The sequence below is a fragment of the Lygodium microphyllum genome, chromosome 19 (genome assembly GCF_053477565.2).
Source record: "Lygodium microphyllum isolate KBCC chromosome 19, Lygodium_microphyllum_v1.1.10, whole genome shotgun sequence".
Lineage (NCBI taxonomy): Eukaryota > Viridiplantae > Streptophyta > Polypodiopsida > Schizaeales > Lygodiaceae > Lygodium > Lygodium microphyllum.
The window spans coordinates 114428405-114455632 of NC_141153.1; the positions used below are offsets into that span (position 1 = coordinate 114428405).

General features: G+C 39.3%; 1 protein-coding gene across 2 annotated transcripts in view; it reads right to left on the reverse strand.

Annotated features, from left to right (window-relative positions):
• Window positions 1-19259: 19259 nt before the first annotated feature.
• The window catches only part of LOC148020286 (U-box domain-containing protein 52-like), a 78800-nt gene continuing 70831 nt past the window's right edge, over window positions 19260-27228 (reverse strand). For both annotated transcript variants that reach the window (XM_087700619.1, XM_087700617.1), the window contains exons 6-8: window positions 23431-24060; window positions 19969-20727; window positions 19260-19768 (exon numbers count right to left, since the gene is read on the reverse strand). In XM_087700619.1, coding sequence (XP_087556745.1) covers window positions 19556-19768; window positions 19969-20727; window positions 23431-24060 — 1602 coding nt within the window. In that variant the 3' untranslated portion in view covers window positions 19260-19555. The remainder of the gene's footprint in view (window positions 19769-19968; window positions 20728-23430; window positions 24061-27228) is intronic.

Consider the following 27228-nt stretch of genomic DNA (forward strand, 5'->3'; position numbering starts at 1 on the left):
GGAAGTTTAGAATGACGAATTTCCTTATGGGAAAAGAATATTGGGAATTTGTTGCAGGAAATGAAGAAGAACCAGTTCTTCCTGATGTTCCCAATCAACAGCAAATGCAGGCATTTAAAGCATGGCATGAGAGAGCCAGGAAAGTTATGTACTGGCTGTCTATCAGCATTTCAGACTCTATGATTGTGCATATTCAGGATGCAAGTACGCCAAAGGAGGCATGGGATACTCTGTCAAAAATGTATAGCACAAATACACAAGCCAGGAAAATGCAGCTCAAAGCAAGAGTTGCACAATGTGCAAAGAGAAAATATGAGCATCAATGACTACCACATGAAGGTGAAGAAGATTGCAGATGCACTTGCTTCCATTGGGTCGCCACTGGAAGATGATGATTTAGTTTCTGTGACCTTGAATGGTCTAGGAAAGGATTATGCACAGTTTCGAACATCCATTTCCGTCTGTGAAAGATTTCCTGACTTTGAGGAGTTGATTGCTCTTCCAATTTCTGAGGAGCAGAGAAATGGTGGTGCATCTTCTTCAGGAGGAACTTCAAAAGAAGCTGTCTTCTACTCAAATGCTGGAAGAGGTAGAGGCAGAGGTAGAGGAGGCCGATCTGGAGGCCGTAGTAGAAATCAGAATATGCAGCAAACTCAAGAAAACCAGTCCTATGGAGGAGGACGTGGTAACTCTAGAGGCAGGGGGAGCCAAAGAGGTCGTGGTGGATGGCAAAGAGGCCAAAATGCAAACAGTAATGTTGAATGCTACTACTGTGGTAAAATGGGTCATATGGCTAAAGACTGCTATAAAAAGCAGAATGACATCATGAATGGAAAACTGCAACAAGGGAATTATGCATCTTCTAGTAGACAGGGTGATGACAGAAATGAGCATTTATTTATGGTGTAGCACATGAACAATTCTGTGACAAGTGCAGAAGAAAGCAACGATGTATGGTATGTTGACTCAGGTGCATCAAACCACATGACAGGTCATGCAGAATGGATGGAAGATGCAAGGAAAATGGAAAAACCAGGATTTGTGGAGATTGGTGATGATACTGCACATCCTATTGTGCAGATTGGAAAAATTCCTTTGTCTATGCAGGATGGGAAAAAGAAATACCTGTCCGATGTATTTCATGTCCCGAATATCACCAAGAATCTGGTTTATGTTGGTCAAATGGTTGAGCAGGGCTTGCAGGTCAGATTTAATCCTCATGGATGCTTTGTTGAGGATATGAAAAATAAAGGTCGCTTGATAGCAAAAGGAAAGAAGAAGGGCATAATGTTTACGTTGGATGCAGACATGCCTGAATTGAGTACAGCAATGTTTGCACATGGGACCGGTGTAGTTGCAGATATTGATATCTGGCATAAACGTATTGGTCATGTTAATATACAGCGACTTAAATCAATGCAGGCCCAAAATATTGTTGCAGGATTGCCAAAATTCAAGGTTGCAGAAATGCATAAGGTATGTGAAGCCTGTCAGTTTGGAAAACAGGCAAGGAAACCATTTCCTAGACATGTTCAAGAGAGTAAGAAGCCATTGGAATTAATCCACTCTGATGTGTGGACTACTAAAGCTGCATCTCTTGGAGGCTGTCATTATTTTGTCAGTTTTATTGATGACTATAGTAGAAAAGTTTGGGTGTATTTTATGAAAAAGAAAAGTGAAGTTTTTGGGCATTTCAAAACTCTTAAAGCTATGGTTGAAAAAGAAACAGGTCTGCAAATAAAATGCCTAAGGTCAGATGGAGGGGGAGAGTACCTCTCAAATGAGTTTGCAAGGTTCCTGCAGGAGCATGGCATAAAGCAGCAATATTCATGCAGTCATATCCCACAACAAAATGGAATTGCAGAAAGGAAAAACAGGCATATTGGAGAGGTATCTCGTGCCATGCTCAACGAAAAAGACTTGCCAGATTTTTACTGGGCTGAAGCAGTTGCTACAGCAGTTGCTACAGCAGTTGCTACAGCAATACATGGGATGACTCCAGAGGAGAGGTATACTGGTAGGAAACCAGATATTTCTCATTTGAAAATTTTTGGTTGCATTGCCTATGTATATGTGCCAGATGAGTTGAGATCCAAGTTGGATCCAAAAGCTGAGAAGTGCATCTTTATTGGTTACTCTCTGCAGCAAAAAGGGTATAGATGCTATAACCCTTCTACTCGTAAGTTTACAGTGAGCAGAGATATTGTTTTTGATGAGATGAGTAGCTGGTATAAACCAGTAAATGTGATTGATGATGTAGATGCACAAAATGGTAATGCTGCACAGAATTCACAGCAGCAGTCACAAAATATTAGTGGACCTGGAGTGTCCTCTAGCAGTGGTTCATATTCTTCGCCATGGACAGGCAGATTGAGATCAGGAGAATCTCCTCAAAACAATGTAGATAGTGGTATGCAGGTTTCACGAAAAGGAAAAGAGAAGGTAGATCAGCCTATGTTTGATGTGAATGCATGTCACTCTTATGTGGATGGTGAATCCAGTGGCTCAGAACATAGCATTGATGATGAGTTGGGTATTCCTTCTATTGTTACACCTGGAGTAAGGAAGACCAGGGATGTTTTGAGACCACCTGGGAGTGAACCTACTTTGCGCAGGTCTACCAGAGCTAGGTATCCTGTGGATAGGCTAAAATATGATGGATTTACAGCCATTCACTATGCATATATGGTCAAAGTGATACAGGAACCAGAACCCACTTCTTTTGAGCAAGCCATGGGAAAAGAAAAATGGGAGAAAGCCATGGATGAAGAAATGGATGCTTTGGAAGCAAATGCTACATGGGAGTTAGTACCTTTGCCTAAAGGTAAGAATGCAATTGGCTATAAGTGGGTTTATAAGGTGAAGCACAATGCAGATGGTTCAGTGAACAGATACAAGGCAAGATTAGTAGGCAAGGGGTATGCACAAACATATGGCATTGACTATGAAGAAACATTCAGTCCGGTTGCAAGGATGGCAACCGTAAGAGCAGTCATTGCTATGGCTGCATCAAAGGGATGGTCTTTACATCAGATGGATGTAAAGAATGCCTTCTTGCATGGTGATTTGCAAGAAGAGGTCTATATGGAGCAGCCACCAGGTTATGTGCATGCTGTTCATCCTGAGTTTGTTTGCAGGCTGAAGAAAGCCTTGTATGGCTTGAAGCAAGCACCTAGAGCATGGTCTGACAAGATAGGACAGTATCTTGTCACTATTGGCTTTCAGATTTCCAAGGCAGATTTCTCACTTTATGTGAGAAAAACAGAGAAAGGTATTATGCTGCTTGTCATTTATGTTGATGATTTGATTATGACAGGTGACAGTGATGAAGATATCCTTCATGTGAAAATGCTATTGAAGCAAAAGTTTGAGATGAAGGATTTGGGAGAGCTGCCTTATTTCTTGGGCATTGAGGTGATTAGATCACCAAGTGGGATACAGCTCTTGCAGAGGCAGTATGGATTGGACATGCTGTCCAAATATGGGATGACAGGCTGTAAGCCTATTTCAGTTCCTTTGGAGCAGAATGTGAAGCTGAGCGCAGATGCAGGTGAGCTTCTAGAAGACCCTACTATGTACAGACGCATAGTAGGAAGTTTGATTTATATGATTATTACCAGGCCAGATTTGAGCTATGATGTTGGATTGGTAAGTCAGTTTATGCAGGCTCCAAGGAAATCGCATTTGGATGCGGCTAGACGCATACTCAGGTATGTGAAGTCCACATTGCAATATGGACTATTTTATGAGACTGGGGTTCAGATACAGTTGCATGGATACACTGATGCTGATTGGGCTGGTAGTATTTCTGATAGACGATCTACTAGTGGGTATGTGTTCTCTTTTGGGAGTGCTGCAGTCACTTGGAGCAGCAAGAAACAGCCTACAGTTGCCTTGTCGAGCACAGAGGCTGAGTACAGGGGTGCAGCAATGGCTGCATGTGAGGTAGCTTGGTTGCATAAGCTACTTTATGATATGCATCAGTCTACAGATGGGCCAGTTGTCATTTATTGTGACAACATGAGCAGTATACACTTGGCAAATAACCCAGTCTATCATGCTAGAACAAAGCACATTGAGGTGCATTATCACTATGTGCGGGAGAGGGTTTTACTAGGTCTTATTGATCTAGTTTATGTCAGCACAGAGGATCAGGTAGCTGATATATTTACGAAGGCACTGGGCGCAGAGAAGCTGCGCAAGTTCAGAGACCTGCTTGGTGTGCAGGAATTGGGATTGAGCTCGAGGGGGAGTGTTGAGATATCGAGCTCCACTCGTGATATGCCAGGGTGACCGTTGTGCATTTATGTCACCGACTTGTCAGTTGTAGATGCAGTTGGTACACCGCCCATGAATAATAGCTAGATGACAGCTATCCTTATCTACTCTAGTTTGTGGCTCAGTTAGTATGCCACCTTAGTTATTTGAGTTTGGTTTGAGACCCATATATAGGGTTCTTCTATTTCTTTGTATGAGAGTTCTTTTTGGCTTACACAACTAAGAAGAGAAAAACTGTTTTCAGCCTCCACCTCTATGTGTATTCCCCCATTGTGCAAGCAAAAAAGCTACAAGTGAGACTCCTTCCTTCTCTCCCACAATCTTGACAGAAGACTCCATGTGAGAATAGATTCTTCAATTGGCATAATTGGCTATTATCCCTACATAAGTTCAGCTGGCATATAGCCAGTTATGATACTGTGATTGGTCCGGTCATCCCATAATGCAAAAGGTAGCATTTTAGACCATTCTTTGATCTTTCCTCTACAAGACTTTGCTAGAGCTTTGAGAATAGGCTGATGCCCTCTCTCACTTTTTCAATTTCCTTCATGATTGTAGGCTGATGTCAAAGCCAACTTAATACCTAATTGAGCAAAGAAGTAATGTGCCTCATCGGCATCTAACTCCCCTCTATCTGCGGTTACTTTACCGACACAACCATGTTTGCAAAATACTTCTTCAAGCAAAAAGTGACAAACTGCTTGAGTGGTCTTGGTTGTTAAATCTTTACCTTCAACTTGATTGGTTAGATCTTCTCTTGCAAGCACTATACCACATGTTCCATATCCCTGTAGGCATGGTTACAAGATCAATAACCCATCTATAATGTATGGACAAGGGATAAGTCGATTGTAACCCATCTCAATGCTTAACCATAGAATACATCTGACACACATAACATGTTTCAACAAAATTCTCTATGTCTCGATATATGTCATGCCACTAGTATTTTTCTTTGACTTTAATAAAGGTTCCCCATATGCCTCTATGGCCAGCCCACAAACTCTCATGAAATTCCTTCATTACCTGTTGTTGCAATCTTTTGTTACCTAAAACTCGGACATGCACTCCTTTTTTCTTCTTTGCATGCTTCCATAGATTCCTATTTTTAAGAAAAAAGCCATAAGCTTTCCTCTTAATATGCTTGAACTCCTCATTAGTCCAAGTCTCCTTCTTCTTCATTGTGCCCAAATATTGGCCGAATCTTCTTCATAATCTTCTTCAAGGAAATGAACTAGAACTTGAGCAATGCAATGAGTATGCTAGCTTTTAGTTGACCACCCTTCTTCCATAGACAAATCTTTCATCTTTGTTGCTATTTGCTGATTTACAGCATACCTTTTCCTATTCTTGCTGTACTTAATGCTGTACCATTAAAAAGTTCAGCTACACTTGTTGTTTTCAGCTTTGGTTTTGTATATGCAGCAACTGAAAAGGTATTTCCAGTAGTCATGAAATGAAACTCAGTAAGTATAGATTCTTCAATTTCAACTTTTTCCATCAGCTCCTCTTCATTGTCATATCTTGCACGTGACAACATGTCAGCAAACTGGATTCTCCTTTCCTGCAATATGCTTTAATTCAGGGTTGAGAGATTTAATATATACAATCCATCTTAGCATAGCAATGTCGGGTGTAGAGCAGTTGGCAATCATGCCCAAGAGTGGAAGACAATCAATTTCTACCACTACGAAAGCACCTATAAAGTATTCACAATCACACTTTAATGTTGTTATAACTCCCTACAATTCCCTTTTTACTTGTGCATATCTTCTTTGACGTTCATTGAGAACCTTTCCTCCAAAACGAATTGCATACCTGCTACCTTTGAGATCTTCTTGGCCAACATCCCATCCTATCCGAATGGGACTTGTATCCACAGTAAGGATGATGGGTTGACCATTTGAATAATCAGCCCTTCTGAGAGTGGGGGCTAAAATTAACACATTCTTTAATTTGCATACAGTGAGAGTATGCTCTTTACCCCAAGAGAATCTTTGTCATTTTCTTAATAATTGATAAAGATTTTTCACTACATGAGCAAAATGTGGTATCCATATGAGATAGAATACACATGTGCTAAGAAATATTCTCACATCTAAAATATTTGTGCATGTTTCTTGCATCCTGCTGATGGCATCTATCTTGATTGGTGAATGTTTATGTCCATAGGGGCCACACAGATGTCCAACCACAAGGACTTCTTCAACTCCAAAAATTGACTTAGCTCTAGAAAGGGTAAGATGAACCTCTTCTAGCCTTGCCAAGATCCTGTCACGATCATAAATATAGTTAGCTACAAATGTCCTATAGCCATATTCGTCAAGCTCCTCATTCTTTTCATAAACTTCACATCCCTTGATAGGTACATCATCAAGAAAAGGAAGAGTAAGCTATGGAATAAAGTCCTTTAAGACTTTGTGCATGGCATTCATCAAATGGGCCACGGAATTTATTGCACCTTGTAGTAGAGTACACATGTGGACCAATCCAAGAGGTGTCTTGATTGTGGTAATGTCTCGGCTCTCTAATGAAAGCTGAAATTTGTCATATCATGAATATAGGTCACCCATGGAATAAATTGCTCTTCCTGCAAAAGCTTCAGCAAACTCGTCAACAATTGGACTTGAACCAACCTTTCGAATTGTGAGTTGATTAACAGGTTGTAGATCTTGAATGAATCGTAAATATCCATTTTTATTGGGTATAGTAAACCATCAATTTGAGTAAGGTACTGAAGGAGGTTCTAAAATCTTCATTCTGATCTTTTCATTCAAAAGTTTCAGTAATTTGGAAAAATGTACCCTTAGAATAGGAATAGGCTTGAGGTTCCAAGGTACATGTGGAATCGTAAAAATGACCATTGGAGCCACAATATTTGGATCCACATAAGCACCATATTGGGGAATATGGAAATTTCCCATCAGTTTGGGACACGTGGTCAAATCTTTGGATTTGTCATAACTTGAACACTATAACTCCAAATCAAGCGGTGGCCACCATAATAGATTCCACTTTTCAAGTGCTTTCTAATGATAAGTCATATCATATGGTTTTGAGAAAATTATGGGCATGTTATCCGGGTGCCACCTTTTTAGTATTCAAAAAATGGGAATTGGGAGATTCCCAAACTCCCTAATATTGTGTTCACAGCCTATTTCACTTCGCTAAAATGCAAAAGATTTTTCATACTTCATTAGCATTTTCATAAAAGAGTGTTTTTCAACCAGTAAAAGGAAAGAATTATCACCTATTTTGAGCTCTTTTATACTTTCAGATGTAAACTTGTGTCCAATGTTGAAAGGATCTTGAAGACTTGGCTGATTTTCTGCCCTATAAGCCAGCCCTTCACTTTAGGAGGCAGTGGGACTACCACAGGCTTGACTTTCTTGTCCACCGTCTTGTATTTTGTCTCCACTTGCGCCTTAGCCTTGTTGAGTAAACCAATACCTTTCTGTTCAACAAATTCTTGAATTGTTTGATAAAAATCCAATGTACATACTTCTATGGATTGATTTTCAATCTGATTTTTTGCATGAGCAGCTACATATATTTCAGCCAATGTGTCAGTAGTAATCAATCCAAAAAAATGCATGAAATATCTTCATTTTTAGCCATCATGTTATAAGTTTTCAGCTCCCTTTTTACATGACATAAATATTCTCTTTCAGCTTTAGTCATGGCTAAAAGAGACTTATAACAGCCCATACTATTGGATGTGCATATATGTAGATTTGCTAGAGACACAACTTTTGAAGCATGAGGAGGTACAATCTTTTTACATGAAGCACTGCCATAGCCTCCTTTTACAGTAGTGCAGCCTGAAAATCCTTGAATTCTTGGGCATTAAGAGGCACAAGATAATCCTGCAATCGATCTCTGTTTGATGATGATTAACACACACAATAAGAAATTCGACAGCTCATTCATTATCCTTGCTTTGGATTCGAGCATAGGAAGAACCATCATCAAGAGCTTTTGTTTCCAAGCGGGCTTCAAAAATGTAAGGTTGCCCAAGAATGATAGGATAACTACAAGAGTCTTGAACAAAGAAGTGAAAATTGTATTTTATGTCTCCAATAGTTACCTGCACATTAGGACATGCAACATATAACTCTCCAGAAGAGTTGTTTGCACCTCTCATTTGCCATCTGGATCAATATATATGGGCCATCTGCCGCTTTCATAGAGACTCTTTGCCATGATGTTTATCTCAAAACCATGGTCTAAGAATGCAATACATGGTGTTTCTTTTTCTCCAATTTTGATGACTGTCTCCATTGTTGCTCTTGCCCAATGCGTACGGGAGCAGTGACTGCTTGGAATGAATCAAGCTTCTTCCTCATCATGCATGTGTTGTAGACAACTTTCTTTTTTAGAGGTGAGCTGCCCAATTGGTTTGGACCAGCCGACCATTACATTTTTTGCCTTCACTTCTTTTATTTTTGCATCCATGCTTTCTTTATCTTCAACTTCAATCGCTACAATTAATTCTTTAACTGCTTTAAGCTGAATTCCTTGTGCACTCAGCTTCTCTTCATCCTGCACAAAAACTCGAAGAGCTTGCAAAAAAGTATGCACTGTTTCTTCAGCATCATCACCAACATATTGTCTTTTTCTTTTGATTACATTAATAATTACATTACGAAATTTAGTTTGGCAATCCCAAGAATTTTTCCTAAGATAAATTCAATTTTACTTCCCAGAATTCGTTCTTCTAGGACTTGTTTGAGATCGGTTGCAGCTTCTATGTCAGACTGCAACTTCTAGCATGGATGCTTGCTTTTCTTTTTCCCTTTGGCCTTCTTAGTTTGTGGCGCATCTTCCATCTCTTGATCTAGGGTTGTATTTTTAGCAGGCTTTGGTAGTTCAAGCATTCTTCTAGTTGCCCGTTTTAGGGGTCCATAAGGGGAAGGGCCAGGTTCATTCTCTCTTCTTCTCTTTTCTTCAACTAAGACTTCTTTGTGATTGGCTTCAATCAAATTTGCAAAGGAAGAAAAAGAATCTACTGGTTCTTTCCAACTAGTTATTCCTTGAATGCACTTACTGGTGTTAGTCAAATCATCTTTGGCTGCTTTGTCGTGTTCGATTTGATCTAATGCCTGCATCCATACTTTAGGTTGCACATCAGCTTTACATGCTTTCAAATTAGATTTAGTTGGCTCAATTTGCAACGCATAGGTAGCTGCATCAATTGCTCCGTAGTAGGCATTCTTTACAGCTAAATCTTCTAATTTTTTCTTCATTCCACCATTGCCAAAATTTAGCTCCAGTGGAAGACCAGTTTTAGTTGCATGAATTTTTCCGTCTTTCCAAAATACGAGCTTTTGTGATTCATCCTTGAGGAAGGTTGTAAATTCCCTCTTGTCATGTTGTTGGCTGTCACACCAAATACAGTGCCTCTTATAGCCTTCTCTCATGGGTCTTTGAGTTGATGATCGTCCTCATTCTTCAACTTTGACATCCAGCTTCTCTACTTTGGAACTAATTTTTGTAAGATTCAAATGAAGATCTCTCATGCATCCCAATCTGCATCTTGCCAAAAAAGACCATGGATTCTCTCTTAAAGACCGTGCTTGGCTAGCCTGGCAAAATAATGACTCCATGCATTTTGTGGTACACCAAAGAAGAGCATTTTCTCAACATACAAGTGAATGAAAACAAAGACATTTTGACCATTAAATTGTTTTAATTCCTACCCAACTTCTTCTAGGGCCTTGATAGTTGTAGAATCAATCTTCTCTTCGTCTTGCCTTTGTTGTTGTTGTTGTAACATTTGGATTTGTTGTTGCTAAGTCTATTGCAGTATGCGCACCAACTGTTGTAGGGTATCTCCTAAAGAATCCCCCATCTTGGAGTTCTCTCACACTGACCTTCACGTTGGGGTCACCAATGTCGCAGCCCATAGGGTTGAAGGTATCACAGGGGTTTGGCAAGAAAACTAGACAAGATAGATGGAGAAGTGTCTTCAAGAGATAGGTAGATACAAATGAATGTTTGTGGGTTCAAGAGGAACTTCACAACCTTCAGTTCTTCATATACTTTGGCTTATCTATACAAACTTGGGACATACCCAATACAGATTATAGCTGTAACAAAAAATGCATTATGCAAAGGTTTAAGATTAAGATATAGTCTAGGAAAACAAAATGTTAGTCATTTTGTAGTAAGATGGAGGTAAAAAGTTCTATATATATCATGAATGGCTACATAATCAACACACATTGCATCAACAACAATCATGCACTATCTATGAGCACAAACCTTTAGCATGATGGACCAAGCCATCAATAGTAGGAAAATGATTGCATATAGAGTGGATGTGCTAGGAATTATTACCCTAGGACTAGACCATCATGTTGAGACTATCCAACATAAAGATATCAAAGGAATATCATAATTTCATTCATCATTAGAAATGGTGTAGCATCACTAATGATTTAAGAGTAACCCAAACCAACTGGTGGGAGTAATTTAAATATGAAGAAACTTAGTTAGAGAGTATATACGTGTAGCACAACAAGTATGAACTAGAACATAGAGTAGTTTAATAAATAAACAATCAAATAAGGTAAAAAATACAGTCGATGGTATATTGCAAGCTATCAGTATCCACCACTTAATGAATAGAAAGCTGTGGGCCTGAACGAAAGAGGAGGCCAAAAAGCATTATTGCTTCTTGAAAGGGACCAAACTGATGAGGAGGAGGAATAGCATCAATCTATCCAAGACAAGGAGAATAGTGTCCATATCCATCATTACATCAATTAAAATTTTATAGCTAAGGGAGAAAGCAATGAAGTTTTTCAAACCACTTCCATGTATACCACTCCAAAAGCCAACAAAATGAGTGTACCCTTTTTAAAGGATCAAACCCTAAGTTTGGCAAAAAAGGTGTTATTTGATTCCCAAGTGGCAAAAGCCTTCAGTAAAGAGCTTTACAAAAAGAGTTACCAAAGTTGCAACTCATGTATGTGTGTATGTGTGTATATATGTGTGTGTCTCGTATGTTTGTATATCCATTGTCTTTATTTTGAGTACATTTAATTGTTGTGTTTCTTTAATTATTGCACACATCTATTAATGCACATATTAAAGAAATTTAAATTATTTAATGTGTGCATACACCACATGTTGTCATATGTACATGTACTATGTATGATCCTATTAGATATAACTCATGCATATTTAATAGATTTAGTTTACATTGCCACATAAACAAGTAACATGTATCTATCTAATCAGTTTAGGGTTGCGATAAATAAATGTACCGTGGGTTTATACAATTGAGTTGCATTACACTATCCCATGAAAATGTACCTTATATACTACATGTTATCATATGTATTACATGATCTAAGTTAAAGACCTTTGAGAATACTCAAAGATATCATCACGTTGGCTTGCGAACTGTGTATCATGGATCTCTTGTCAAAGTGTGCAGGAGCATCCACCACTACAAAAGGTAGGAGAGAGATGTTGCAGGTGAAGAGATGAAGAGAGAGTTTGTGAAATAAAATAATAAAACAAAAATTATACTAGATTTATGTTAAAAATTCTACTTTTTAAGCCATGAAGGGACTATTCACACATGACATTATCTTTAAAAATAACATATTTATAAATTTAATATATGTGTATGGATGTGTCAATGTGACAATTGCCGACTATATTGGCTAATATGTGGAGCTCTCTCTCTCTCTCTCTCTCTCTCTCTCTCTCTCTCTCTCTCTCTCTCTCTCTCTCTCTCTCTCTCTCTCTCTCTCTCTCTCTCTCTCTCTCTCTCTCTCTCTCTCTCTCTCTCTCTCTCTCTCTCTACACGGCACATGGGTTGTGTATATGCACCATATTTTAGGGAAAAAATCATATATACATGTTTTAAAAATGCACTGCAAACTACAAGAATGCACAATTAATCTATAAATTAAATTTGGAGAATAAGTGCAAGGGGGTGTTTGGGCATGCTTGTTATCTCAATTAAAACATGCATATATACATATTTAAAAATTTCAACATTTCTAGACTCATCTCCTTCCCTTGATGGATATTCAAGTGTATGTGTTTTTCTCAAAATTTAAAATGCACTATACGTATACAAATAATTTCAAATAAAGTGCATGAACATATAACAAGTTGAAAAATAACAAAAAAAATTAGAATATTAAAAATAATAGATATTATAAAATAGTTGCATTGTGTTACCAAGAATTCAAAAAGTACAATTATTAGCAATACTTGTAGATTTGGGATATTTAAGGAAATTTCACAATTTCTAAGGTGTGTGTGGAGCCAATCACTTTACATAGGTAATTGTACGCTCAGCTCAATTTTGAATCTCCCTACCATCTAATTTGACATAGAATTTAGCAAGTGGATTCTCCATTAACACCATGGTTTCTTGACCCATAATAGTCAAGGGCCAATCATCCTCTATCTACAACAATTGGGGCTCACAACCTTCCCAAATGGAAGCAACATCCACATCTATACTATCACATGTGTCTAAGGGTCAATTGATCTTGTACTATGATGAATAGCTTGAACTCTTTTCAAGGAAGTTAGAACCCAAGTGGGATAGCCCTTATAAAATTGTTCGAAAATGGAAGAATGGCTCTATATCCCTTTTAGCAAATTTGCAAGGGGTAGAGTTATGGTCAAAGGTACAACCCTTCACGCTTGAGCATTCTCCATCTCCAATACTTAAATATCAAGCATAAAGTTTGTCCTGTGATAAAGGTAACATCTTGAGTTAGAACCAACATCAAGTAACACACACACACACACACACACACACACACAGCCCCATCATGTATATCTTTCGTCTCAAAATAATTTTGTTGTAATGTATCATGTATACCCAAATCATTAATATGATTTTTTCGAGCTTCAAGCATCTGTCCTAGACTTTCTCCTATCCCATGATTAGGAGTGATTATCATCAACCAATGATCTCAACCCATGTGTTGAAAATATATTAAAAACTAACCACAAAACATGCTATATAATGAAAAATAATATTTGCTAAAGAGTGTCTCAATCAAGCACAAGGTACATAAAAATTTAGGAGCTCAAATGTACATCATAAGTCCCAAAGTATATATAAAGAAGCACGCTTGAATTGCTACCAACAATGCATGTGAATAGTTACATATGTGATGAAATTTTATTTTGAAAACATCTATGAACACCCTTTTTATCCAACAATGCATGTGAATGACTACATAAATAGTCAAAACCGAATTTAAAAAGTTGTGTATAAACACTCTTTTTTCAAGTAGCTTCTTGCTGACTATACAATAACAATACTAATTTGAAAGCATTACATGAACCAATTCATTAGGGGTTGCTTGTGTAAGCAGCCTCACTATGTATCATTATGTAAATGTTTCTTAGTAACAAAGTTTAGTAACTAATTCAAAAACATCCCAAAAGGGCAAATGTTGAAAAAGCTCCAACTAAAAGCTCACAAAATCACATGCACTCATAAATGAAAGCATATCCTATAAATAGCACTTGCGCATGCTCAAGGAATAATTGATAGGTTAAATCAAACCTATAGGTGTGCTACTAGTTGAAATTTAGCATCTGATAATAATGATAATCAACGATGATCACTTTAGCTATTTATATATACCCAATAGCTTATGTTTTACATAGAACACATTTTATATGCAGATCATACTCAACAAGATGTGTTGATTACGTGAGTAGATCCCCAATGAAAACTCATAGACTCCAAGGTTGAAAACTTGAAAGTAAAAACTCTAGGATAATTTGCTCTTTGTTTATATGCAATTCTATCCATCAAGATTTAACAACAAATTTCACCTTCATGTTGGAGAAATAAAACTCTTTGGTATTTAAACAAGTGTTGATTGTAAAGACTAAACCAAAACAAAACTTTAAAAAACAAAAGGTTGTTTCTTAAGAGATGTAATGTGGCCAACAAGGTAAAACATCACAAAATGCCACATTATGTCACCTTGTTATTAGTGATTTTCACATGCTAGAGAGACCCTACACTAGTTGTGAATAGAGTCCCTCAAGAATGGCATGCCCAAAAGACTTGACAAACTCTTTTAGACATTCATCCTGATTGTGTGAAGATTCCCAACTTTTTTTAGAAAAGATATAGTTAATGTCATTTTGTATATCAATAAGATTAGGGACCTTAATCAGAGAATTGCGTAGATCACCACCAACAAAAAGAAAACCACTTTTATTCATCAACACACATTTAAGACAGCGGTCTCTTAAATGGCTTCACAATTTTCAAGAATTTATGTGATCAACCTTACATATGACGAGTCAGATATTTTGATTATTGGAGTTTCCACATACGGATCTTGCTTTCTCTTGTTTAAGCCTCCTGCTCTTGCTTTTGCTTGTGCTCTTCTCTCACACTTGCTCACCCTTTCAACTAGTATCAAAGAAAATTGTCATTTGTGAATAAACCTAGTGTTCACAGTTTGGGACAAGAATTTATGTGATCAACCTCACATATTGCATATGACATACATAGAAATAAGCAAGAATTTATGTGATCAACCTTACATATTGCATATGACATATAGAAAAGAAGGCTCAATAGCATAAGCAAGGGTTATGGCCACTATTAGGAAAAGCAGTGTTGTTGGGGGTTAAAAGTTGATGTGCCTAACTGCCTGTATTTACCTTGTACTTAGTGCCCACACACTATTAGGAAAAGTGGTGTTGTTTGGGGTTAAAGGCGGATGTGCCTAGCCGCATGTATCTACCTTGTACTTAGTGCCCACAAACTATTAGGGAAAGTGGTATTGTTGGGGATTAAAGGCCGATGTGCCTAACCGCTTGTATTTACCTTATACTTAGTATCCACACATTTGTACACCACAAATGGTGGTCGCCCATCACTATTATCTTTATTCCTTATTCTATACTATGATAGAGCTTTTAAAAAAAGATGAGTCAAACATTATGACTTTTGGAGCTCCCACATATGGATCTTACTTTCTCTTATTCAAACCTCCATAGTTCTTGCTCTTGCTTCCGCTTGCGCTCTTCTCTCACACTTGCTCACCCTTTCAACTAGTATCAAAGCAAACTGTCATTTGTCAATAGACCTAGTGTTCACAGTTTGGGACAATAAACATTTGAATATTTATGCTTATTCACTAAGGTTATAATGTTGGGATGAGGTACTAATGCTTGGGGATGCTCTATGAATTGATTAGAGCTCATTTTTCTCAACCATTGAAAGGATCTCTGCTGAAATAAACAGTGAATAATACTTGCTTTGAATGTCAATAATCTATACTTACATGCCATCTAGGAATGCTCTTTAATCATATCTTTGCTTAACGCTATTGGTCATGTATAGATATGGTCTTCTTTGAGACTTGAGGTTTGCTTCTAAGCTCTCTTACATCCATACTTGAAAAGTTGCATGGTCTAATATCACGTGAAGCAGAATGTTTTAGCTACTTTCAACACTTTCTTGCTTTAATTGAGAACCAATCTAGGTATGGACTGAAATGCCTTAGATTAGATAATGGGGATGAGTACGTATCACATACTTTTGAGCACTTTTGTGATTATCAAAGCATAAAGCATCAATTGACCGCTCCTTATACCCCACCCTAAAATAGTGCTATCAAGCACATGAATAAGACCACTAACGAGAGTTTGTGGCATGCTCAATCGTACAAGCTTACCCCATACATTTGAGTTGAGGCAATTACTACTACAATTCATTTGATTAATAGATTTCCATGTACTACTCTTGGTGATAGAGTTACAGAGGAGGTATGGTTTTAAAATCTCCATATGCACACTTGAGAGTCTTTGGATGTGAGGGATTATGTCGTATTTCCAAAGACGAGTGCAACAAGTTGGATCAGAAGTATGTCAAATGCATCTTTCTTGGATATGATAATGTAGGTGAGATGGGCTATCTTCTTTGGGATCCACAGCTAGAAAAGTTATTTGTAGCCATGATGTGTTTCATGAGGATAAGATGCATAAGAAACCTAAGTAGGTGATTAAGATACATAGAATGATCTTTCAAGAGGAACCTCTGTTATTGTATAGTTAATCCCCATTAAACATCTTGAAGTTATTGATGATATTCTAATGGCCTAGGATCCACCTATTATGCAAAATCATATTGATGTTGGATAGAGAGGATATAACATACAGGTTCCACAACTAGTTTTGTGACACTCTACCAAAGTCTCGCATCCTCCTAATCATTATGAGCTCTCTATGGATTATGTCATGGTGACAAATTCCGATGAGCCCTTACTTTTGAGGGGGCTATGCATAGAGGTGACAATTCTTCCTAAAAGAGAACCATACAATCTGAGTTTGACTCATTGTAGAGAAACCATACATGGGATTTGGTTTCCCTACCTAATGGAAAACATGCATTGTCGTGCAAGTGGATTTATAAGAAGCTGAAGAGCACCCTTGGTCGCATTAAGCTAGCATGTAAGGCCCATTTGGTTGTAGAGGATTTTAAATTTTTAAAAAAGAGTTAAATTTGAGGAGATTTTTTATCCTATGGTCAAAATGAGTGTGCAAGTTAAGAGTCCCTATGGACTTAAGGAGACACCTAGGGAATGACGATACAAGTTTGATGCCTTTATGCATTCACAATCAAACATAGCCATTGGGTTGGAATTTGCCTCTAATCTTTACCTTCCTTAAAGTATTTCCCATTAGACATCATCCTAAAGGGAATTAATTTTGTAAATAAAAGAGTCTAAAATAGTGTAAATTTTAAAATTAATATTCGCAAAAATCATTTTTTGTAGCATAAATAAAAACCTTTAACTCAAAATTTTGGACAAACTATTAATTCAAATTATACATATTTATCATTTTATAATTAAAAATCTAGTAAAGTTCAAGATGTTGAGCCTTTTTGTTATTTCAAAGGCATTGCTAAAAAATTATTCGTATTTTTCATTTTACATTGAACCTCGATTTTCCATGAACATTGGAACTCCAAATTGCTTGATGTGCCTGTGCCAATTTAAGGAAAGTCAAATGGAGTTTGGGTACATAGGAGGATCTACACCAAGAGGAAGTAGCTCATATCAATCAATGCCGGAATCAAATCCTGCTCCTTCCCGCGTAAGACACAATCATCTTTAAAAGAAGAGAATTGCTAGCTACTGACCTTGAAACGAAGCCTACAAGTCTGTGACTTTGGCCTTTAGGTAAAAACATTGCAAATGCACAAGCTCGAGGTTCCCTGAAATGCACGACTCTTTTCTCCCTCCAAACGCTCCGTGAGAAACCCCTCTATCTCGAACACTCGGCATGGCCTTTGTGGCCTATTGTTGCATAAGTCACTATTGGCGCGTAGCATCTGGCCTTGTTCTCCGCATGCACGCAGGGAGCTCGTCCCGCTAATAAGCTTCCTTTCCCATGAGCGATCGGTAGAGCAATGGCAGCTCTTATCCTAGGAAAGCACGGAGGAATCAAGGTGATACAATGAAGATGGAGTACGCAGAAGTGCTCAGACATTCTTAGCCTGCCATGGAGGAGATCGGGCGTGCTCTGCCGGGTGATCTAACGGTCTATAATGAAAGGAAACAAGAGTCGAGGCTGTGTGGCAATGGAAGGGTGCTCAGAGCTCCAGCTCCATTCTCCCTGCCCCGACTCAAAGCAACAAGGTCTATTGATCACTCCCTCACAGGGTTCTTCTTTCACTCCTTGAGGGAACCCCCTGCTGAATAGTATTTGGAACAGTGGTTCGGCAAGACCTATCAGGCTAAAGCAATGCTGGTTCGGCATAGGTTTGTTGGTAGGAGCTTTTTCTAGGGAGTAGAGGATATGGGCTACCCTACCTTTTCAGATGCTTGTCATAGCGGACGTGGTGGTACCTTATTACTTGCTAAACAAGAATTGAGGCCAAATTTCCAATCTTCGGATGGTTCTGGAAAAATGATTGCAGTTAGGTTGCAGGTTGGACAGGAATCCTTTCTTGTGCTATTGGTGTGTGCACTGGACATGTCAGCTAACAGGGCTAGGAAGTGGGGTGCATTTAAAGATTTCCTAGGACAAGAGACTAATTTATTGATAGGAAATTGGAAGAGGCGAAATTGATAGTTCGCATGAGATGGGATTAACGGTTTATGATGTAAGGTTGAGAGACTCTATGCCTCAAACATAAGCTGATTGACATTGCTTTGGTCATAAGACATCACAGCACTTCAGTTTACATGGCACTATAGACATGATGATAGCTCATGGAGGGCTGCAAGTTTAGACAGATTTTAACCACTCATTGTGGTTGGTGGCTTGGGTCAAAAATGTAATCCTAGCATCAGACCACATCCCCTTGGTTCTCTCTAGCAGATTGATTACGATTATTAAAGAGTATTGGAGGCCCACCTATTTTCCAGCTAGAAACTGCCTTCCTACAGGATGAAACTTATATTAAAGCTACCGAAGAAGCTTGGGTTAATGCTACTGGGAACACCCGAGGGATAGGTGGATCAATGCAATTAGTGTTGTTGCTATCTCTGAAAGATATTGGAAGAGAAAGGCTGCAATGTGGCAATCACCTTTCAGTAGACTTACGGAATGTAGGGGAGATGTGCTTAGTGCTCTTGCTTTACTGGTTGAATTTTCTGGTGCGTCTTACAGGAGATTGAAACTTATCTTCAAAATCATTGAGCTCTCAGAATTAAATGTATCATGGCACAATTAAAGGCATCTTCGGAACTAGAAGGTGATGCAACCTTGAATACAGCACAGGTAGATGGTGGTTTTACATTTGGACTTCCACATTTTATAGCTTCTCTACTACTAACTTCACAGCACGTGTGCAGCCCTTTTCACACTACAGAAGATAAAAGTAGAAACGCATCTTCAATTACAAGAAGATGTCTTAAAATAGTCAAAGGATGTACTTTCATGTAGTATCTTTTCAAGCAATCTGTTCAACAGCTGTGGTTTTTCACACAGCTACAGAAGATAAATGTAGAAACTTACATTGAAAAACATACAAAACTGACAATATACTATGGAGAATAACTTCTTAAAACAAATAAAGAATGTAATTCCATGGATGAACCCCATTGCACTAACTACAGCAAGTGATGGGGAGTATAAACTAGTTGACTTGTAGAAAGGACAGACATTAAAAAGAAACTCTAAGAGCGGATGAAGACCCTTACAAGGACCTGGGCATTCTACATGATTTTTCTACACCTTTGTGAAAGTAATTAACATCTATCTATAGATTGGAACATGAAGCGTCTTTTATGAAACATTGTCCAGCTGCTTATAGTGGATCAGACCATGGTGCACGATGTTGTTGACTGTCACCTTTCCATTTCATGATTGATGTTCGGAGAAAAGGATCTCTTGTAAGACCTGTATGCTCTAGCTTTAGGTTTGTCATTGGTGAGGTTGCATGCTTATTAAGCCAATCTTTGATTGCAGCATGCTCATAGGTGAATCCATCAGCTGCAATGTATGGTTCTGACATCACTGTCTGAAAAAGTGTATAGAACAAGGTGAGTCCAGCTCACTTTGAAAAGGACAAGACAATTCATTGATGCACTAAGTATGTGCATAGATGTTGCCAGCAAAGAAGAAAATAAGTATATAACTATCTTCAAATACACAATGGAGTTATCATAACAGTAAACAACATATAATATTAATGAGTAGGAAAAAGTTGAGGAATCACACCTGAGACAGTGGGCAGACAAAACAGTTTGGCATAACCCTATTCTCAGAAAAACTGGCTTCCACAATAGATGCAGCTTGAGCAACCCTGCACAGTCTTTGAAGAGTAACAAGGACCTCGGTCTCAAGGTTAGGACGGTCTCTCCGTCTTGGTTCTGCACATTTCACAGCCAAGTTTGCTAATTCCAAAGTTTCAGGGAGTGGCCACTCTCCAGCAGATGTGTCAAGGATTTCTTCAAGCCTTTTGTCATTGATAGCTGCTTCAACCATGTCTGCCACACCAACAGCCTGCTTGCCTGTGAGAATTTGGAGGATCACAATCCCTAAAGCAAAGACATCAGAGAAGGGCCCAACGGATCCTGTGCGCAGGTATTCTGGATCCATGTATGCAAAGGTACCAGCTGGTGATGTATCTCTCTCAACAGTAATATAGTGAGGCAAGTTATTTGGGATCCATTTTGCAAGTCCAACATCACCCAGCTTGCTGACAAAGTTCTGGTCCAATAATATGTTGCCTGGCTTCAGGTCACGGTGAATGATTGGGTCTGGTGTCATATTATGAAGGAATGCCAAGGCAGTTGCTGTCTCAAAGATGATGCTGAAGCGTACATACCAAGGAAGTGGAGGTGTCCCCCCTCTGCACATCAAGCGATCTTCAAGACTCCCATTACTCATATATTCATAAACTATGCTTGCCCTTTCTTGGCACATACCAACAAGTGCTACAATGTAAGGGTGATGAACCTGGCTCAAAAGTTCAACCTGCCAGCAACAGTAAAACCGATTCTAACCCTTGTTGGATATTTTTGTATGCATTGGAGAATAGAAAGCATGAAACTAGCAGCCACCTATGAATGACCTAAAAGGGAAGAGAGACAACGAGACATCAAAATAGAGCTTCCATTAGAACACACTGATTTTTCCATGTTTAGAACACATTCTGAAATTGCAAAGCTGGATTTCAGGAGTTATCACACTGTGAAAACAAGTTTCAAAAACAGCAATTGTCCAGCACTGTTTGATAGAAACAGGACAAGCCAGAGGGCTAGAAGAGAGAGCTGCTACTAGTGAGATATTTACAAAAGATACCATCCCTCTGTTAACTAGCATATCATGAGATCCACTATGGCTTGTTCAAAAACAACCTCAATCCTTTTTTAGAATCTTGATCATGCACATGAGTAATACTACAAATCTATTCAAATTTCACAGAAACTATCCAGATTCTTTCTCTAAGACATTATCCTTCTATTAGTTCATATGGTAACTAAGTGCAATCTAATTTATACATAACAAGGGAAAGCAAGTAAGAGGGAAAAAGAAAACTACACTACTAGATGACAGCTTTGTTAGAAGAGTCTTTTCTTCGTCAAGTGGAGGGTGAAAAGGCCATATATATGGTCAGAGAGGCAGTTACCACTCCACTACTATGACCTCCTCATGCTGTTGTCCTTGCATTCCCCTATGAACCAGTGCATGTTATAAAGAAATGCTTGAATGGAGAATGAGAACTCCAAGTGGGCAACAAGAACATAGTGAAAGCAGTAGAACTCGAGGAGAAGAGGACTCTGAATGAAGAGTAAATGAATGACTGAATTAGAATATGCTGGTAGGGCAAAATGGCCCTCAAACCTCCATGTCTCAGGTGGTCTAGGGATGTGGTGAGCTAGAAGAGGATTCATAGACACCGATGGTAGCCCCAAAACTGTGTCGAATGGATCCCAAACACAAGCAGTCTCTCAGATGACCCGTTGCTGAAGACACAGATCATTGTACAATCACCTGTCCAAATCAGGCTTAAGCCAAGGGTGGCAGCAGGGCGGCCTGCTGGCTGCAAAAATGCAGGGTACAGCAGTCTACATGTGCCCTTTGTGTCTAAAATGCAGCTGTCAGCTGATGGGCAACAGCTGGAGGAGGAACACTGACTGCTCGGCGGCCTGAAACAGCTAGAGATGCAGCTTGACAGATGGCAACAGCTTTTGGAAGGTCCTTGACAGTTGGTAGCAGGTTGTGTGCTGAAAAAAAAAGGCTGGAGGTGGAACTGAATAGGTTGCTTGGCTGGGAGATTGTGGAATCAAATGGCAGCACTTTGAGGTCTCCAGGAACTGGGATATCCGCTGGAAGGGCCCAACAAGATGCTTTCAATGGCTTTTAATGATAGTGGGCAGAAAACATCCTCCATAAACAAAAGCCATGCAAGGCAATGTAGGGGTGATGAAGTACTTCATGAAGAAATGGTGTGGGTAATTGGATAAGGGTACTGATGAAGTAGCAAGGTAGACCACTGTTTGATGAAGTAAAAGGCAAGTATGCACAGATGCAAGGAGTTTTTGGCCTTGGATGGGCAGCCGACCTGGTCAAACCTGGCCAGCAGCCCCTAAGCTGGGCACATAGGTATGAATGCAGCCTCGGGCAGGCTAACATCTGAAAAGCATTGAACTAGATCACTGACAACCGGGGTTAAACACCAAAACCAACTAAAAAACGGAAATGCACACTAATGCAAGGGCTGAAAATAGTCAGAGATCCATCTCCATCAAAACTCTGATGGAATTCACAACCAAGAGATGACAAGCATGAAAAATACAAGCTAACACTTTCCACAGAACATGGGTATCCAGAGTTGCTTTGGGACTTGTCTTGCAAATGATATTTCATGAAGCCAAACTCAGAGTTAGCGATAGTGCTTCCATCATCCATAAGTCTATATACCTTTGTACCTTGAAGTATACGGTCTCATAAGGTGGAAATAAATATCGTACCTTGGAATCTTACAACCTAGAGCAATTTCGCTAGTCATTTGATTGTGCATTGTCCCTATGGATGAACCCTCAACTTGTGTCAGGATATCCCTCTAATTTGTAACAGTAGGGGGTAATGAAACAGAAGGTGGACACGATTATACGATATAACAATGAAGTATCAATCGTCGAGGTTTGATTAGGAATAGGAGTTTCAGTACCAATGAGGAGGATTCACAGAGTGAGGACAAGGCGTGGGCAAGGCTTGATGGTATTATAATGTTTGGGTTGCAATGTATCTCTTGCCACTTAGACAAGAAGCCGGCAAGTAGCATTCACTCCATACCAGTCGCTACTTGTATCTATTTTTCCAAAAAAGGAATTGACAAACCGGTCAGCATGGCTTTTTCTTTCTCCTTTTTTGGCAAAAAAGGAGTGGCTAATTATATTCCGTAGAAGAAGATGCAACGAAGCACAAACAATCAACAGTCTAGCTGGAATGGCACACAGATCAGCTGTATGATGATGAAATGATTGTGTCCTGACATAAGATTTTTCCATTCAAATAAAATATTCGACTGGAAAGTAAGCGATGGCTGGATTCAGCTTCATACATGCTGATAATAGATATACACCAACTATGAACAGAAATCAAAAGATTCTTGTGTTTTCAAAAATCTAACGCAAAGCAAACCAGTGAGTGAGAAAATTTATGATTGCTCACCTCGCGGAGAAACTGGCGTTGTCCATGTGAACCTGCTTGCCGAAGGACCTTAACAGCAACATCCATGTGGTGTAACACACCCTTATAGACCTGACCATAGCCTCCTTCACCAAGCTTTCCTTCCTGTGAAAAGTTATCTGTGGCCTCTTGGAGCTCATCAAAACTGTATTTTGTGAAAACATGCTGTGCCTTTTGCAACAACAGAATAACTTTCTGTTTTGCAATGGCTTCTTGCATAGCCTTCTCCTCAGCAAGTTTTCTGAGATTGAACTCCCTGGCTAGCTCTAACTTCATTTTTTCTAGATTGACCAAGGCCTCTTCATACCTAGATTGTATTGCAGCTTCTTGTTCTCTGGCAGAATTAACCTCCCATCTGTAAGCTTCCCCTTCAGCTTTAATTTTAGCAAGAGCAGTGATTACTTCCTTCCTTTTCCGTGATTCATCAGCTGCTATCTTAATTGCTACTTCCTTATCCTTCAGTGCAGCCTTTAGTGCTCTTTCCAGTGAGAGAAGTAACTCTTGCTGACGTTTTATCTCTGCTGCTGTTTGAAGTCTGATCTCTGCTAGATCCTTCAAAGCTGTTTCAAGCACCCAGGGACCTTCTCTACTCCTACTGTTATGCACATTTGCCTGGATTCAAAAATTAAAACATAAATCTACAGAAATTAACTGTAACATGTTTGCAGCCAGGGTTTGGAATAAACACTTCAAAATAATTTGTCACTTACATAGAACGTCTCTTCTTTTGCTATTAGTAATTCTAAATCTAGGTATATATTAAACTCAACTGCCATCTATATATGAACATGCATGTGAAATTCACAACTCTTAAAGAGCTAGTGGGCACAGACCAATTTTGGAAACTTCTGAAATCGAAACTACGGTTTATGTAACTTGGTCCAAATACAAATCTCCATTCCCATGTTTCTTTCGATTTACATTAATACTACTTGGTCCAAAATGAGAGTTTCATTCCCTTGCTTCAGTTGTAAAAGAAGAGAAGCTTTATATAAGGAAGCCCAAACCAATGCTACAGAAAACAGTACTGGTATCATTTCCTGAACATTCCACACGACAATCTACCTGTACACAGATAAATGGGTCAGAAATGAGTCCTGTGCAGAAACTAAGAATCCACGGGGCTTGAAACAATGTGCCCCAAAGAACCTTAAATTGGCAAAACTGCAAAACATGAATTTCATGCAGATACCAAACCAGTATCTGTATGATACTACATTATTGATCACATGCATCTAGGTGTTGGATTCCACCACCTCACTAATCGAAATTATCTGGTTCTGATATAACTGATATTTCAGACAAAGTGCCTGCACAAGCGAAGGTGGCAGAATTTTATAAACCCAAGCTGCGGGCCAAGTATGACTCATGCAGCAGAAAACGTCAACAAGACACAAGTATCAATAAGACACGTGCACACACGCACAGACATTTTTTTTTGTAAGCATAAATTGGTCTACATCAGTGCCAAGGGTAGAAAGGTCATGTTTAGCGTGAACATAGCCAATGCCAAAAACATTGAAAAAGGAGAAATACTGATCCTAATCGATATCCCGAAACCACAGTCATAAAGCGACTACTAGAGAGATCTCCTGTAAAAAGTAAAGGAGTCATAATGAAATGACCAAAGACAACATGTTGATTGCAATATTTCTAAATGCAAAACGTGAGAAAATTTGATTCAAGCAAAGGATGGAAAATAATGCTCTAAAGGAGCAGGGATGATTCCAAACATCAGTCTTTGCCAAACCTATGGGAATAGAAGCACGTCCTTAAGTAACATGATACTCCATGCTTGACAACACTAGAACAAGGGCAAAACCACATAATATGGGCGATTATTTTGTGAGTGCGATATCCACAACCCAAACTTGCAATCCTTCTCTTGGCAAGAAGTGTGACACACTAGGAGTGCATGGATGTGAAGAAAACCGCTAGGGTTTGCACTACAGAAACATAGTGTACAACCACAACAGAAACACAAAGAGATAGACACAAACACAAAAAGTAAAACTCAAACCCTAAACGCAAAACTCAAAACTCAAACACAAACAAAAGAAGGGAAAGAAGAACACAACTCTGAAGTGAATGAATACTGCAAATGAACGTAAAAGTGTACAGATACTCAAGGGTAGAGCAATGTGTCGGAGAGTGATATCCACCAAAGATGGATCCAAAATCTGTGACCACCAGTCGAACTGTGAAGAGAGAGGAATCTACAAAACGCTGACACCAGAGGCTGCTGGAGACAGACGCGACACCTGCAAAAAGTAATGAAGATGCTGGCAATGGCTGAAAGATGCCAAATGTAGCTTGGAGGAAGGCGCCAAACAGTGGGCAACAGCCTCGAGGAAGGTGCCAGGGCACTGCAAGGGATGATGGAGAGGTGGCAACAATCTCAAAGGTTGGACAGCCACATACAGAAAGAACTGATGGCTGAAATCTGTACTCAAGGGTGTGAAACCTGCACAGACAAGAATGAGGATGAATGGGGGCAGCTTGTCTATTTATAGATGTTGAAGGGTGTCCCAAAGAATTAGGGTTTTTGGGGGACCACTAAAACTCTCTTGGACCGCTCCTCTTTTTAGAGTTTTTCATTAATTAAGTGTGTTTTGGGGCTGTTTTAAGAATGCTAATCAGCTGAAAAGCATGTTTTAGCTCAACACCCCCTCTCAGGCCCAAAATGGAGTTGAAAGGTTAGGCCAGCCACTTTGATTTTTACTTACCCCAAGGTGTCCCACCCCAAAGCAACCAGGGCATCGAACAAAGGGTATACGTCAACTACCCAATGGCCTACCAAGACTGCAGAGGTGATGGTTATCTTACCATCGCCAAGGGAGTCCAAGTAGTCACCCTAGATTGGACAAGGCATTGGACAAAGAGTGCACGTTGACTGCCCACTGGCCTACCAAGCCCTACAAAGGCGGATGGAATCACATTGAACTTTTTTTTTAAATTTATAATGAGAGTTACATTTTATGGGATGCGGCCGATTGAGTAACAATGACCCAGAAGACAGGAGTAGGGAGGATACACCCAACACATCACAAAATAGTATAAGCTTACCCATCTACTCAAGGGTGTCGATGACAAGGAAAAAAAAGTAATGAGGTATTCATGTGATGATGGAGTATGGTGGTATGGTGACAATAACCGCTGGTGAAAACAACTTAGGATCCGCTCAAGTGGTGCTTTGCACAATGAGATACAAAGTATGCTACATGCTGAAGAATGCTCATACAGCAAGTGCCACTTGGATAGTGTCCCTTGTGGGAAAATTGTTCACTTGCCTAAGTGCCCTAGTACAAAGATGATGATATCATGCAATGCAAAGGGGAAAGGTACAACAGAGGGGAAGAAGCCGATGTCGAAGATGCTGAAGCCTGGAGAATACCAAGGGTAGGAACCCCCTCTCAACCTGGATGTAGATGCCAAAGAAGGAAGAGGAGCCTGATGTCGGTCTTCATGTGATGCCAAGAACCATAAGGAATGGAAGAAGATGATGAAGATTAAGTGGATAAAGCACCCCACTGGAAGAGCAAGGTAGAAGTCACTGCCATGATAGCATCGAGAGAGATGCTGCACAATTCGTCTCAGGAGAGGAAACCTCCATGCTTGAAGAAGAGCAAGTACTCCTAGGATGATGAAACCATGAAAGGAACGGTGCGCATCCCCATGTCTCTAGCCCAGGTAGGACCAAAGCAACCTGCAAGTTAGCCCTACACTGAAAGAGAAAACCTTGCAAAAGAGATAAAAATCTGCAAATATAGAGGTCAGTGG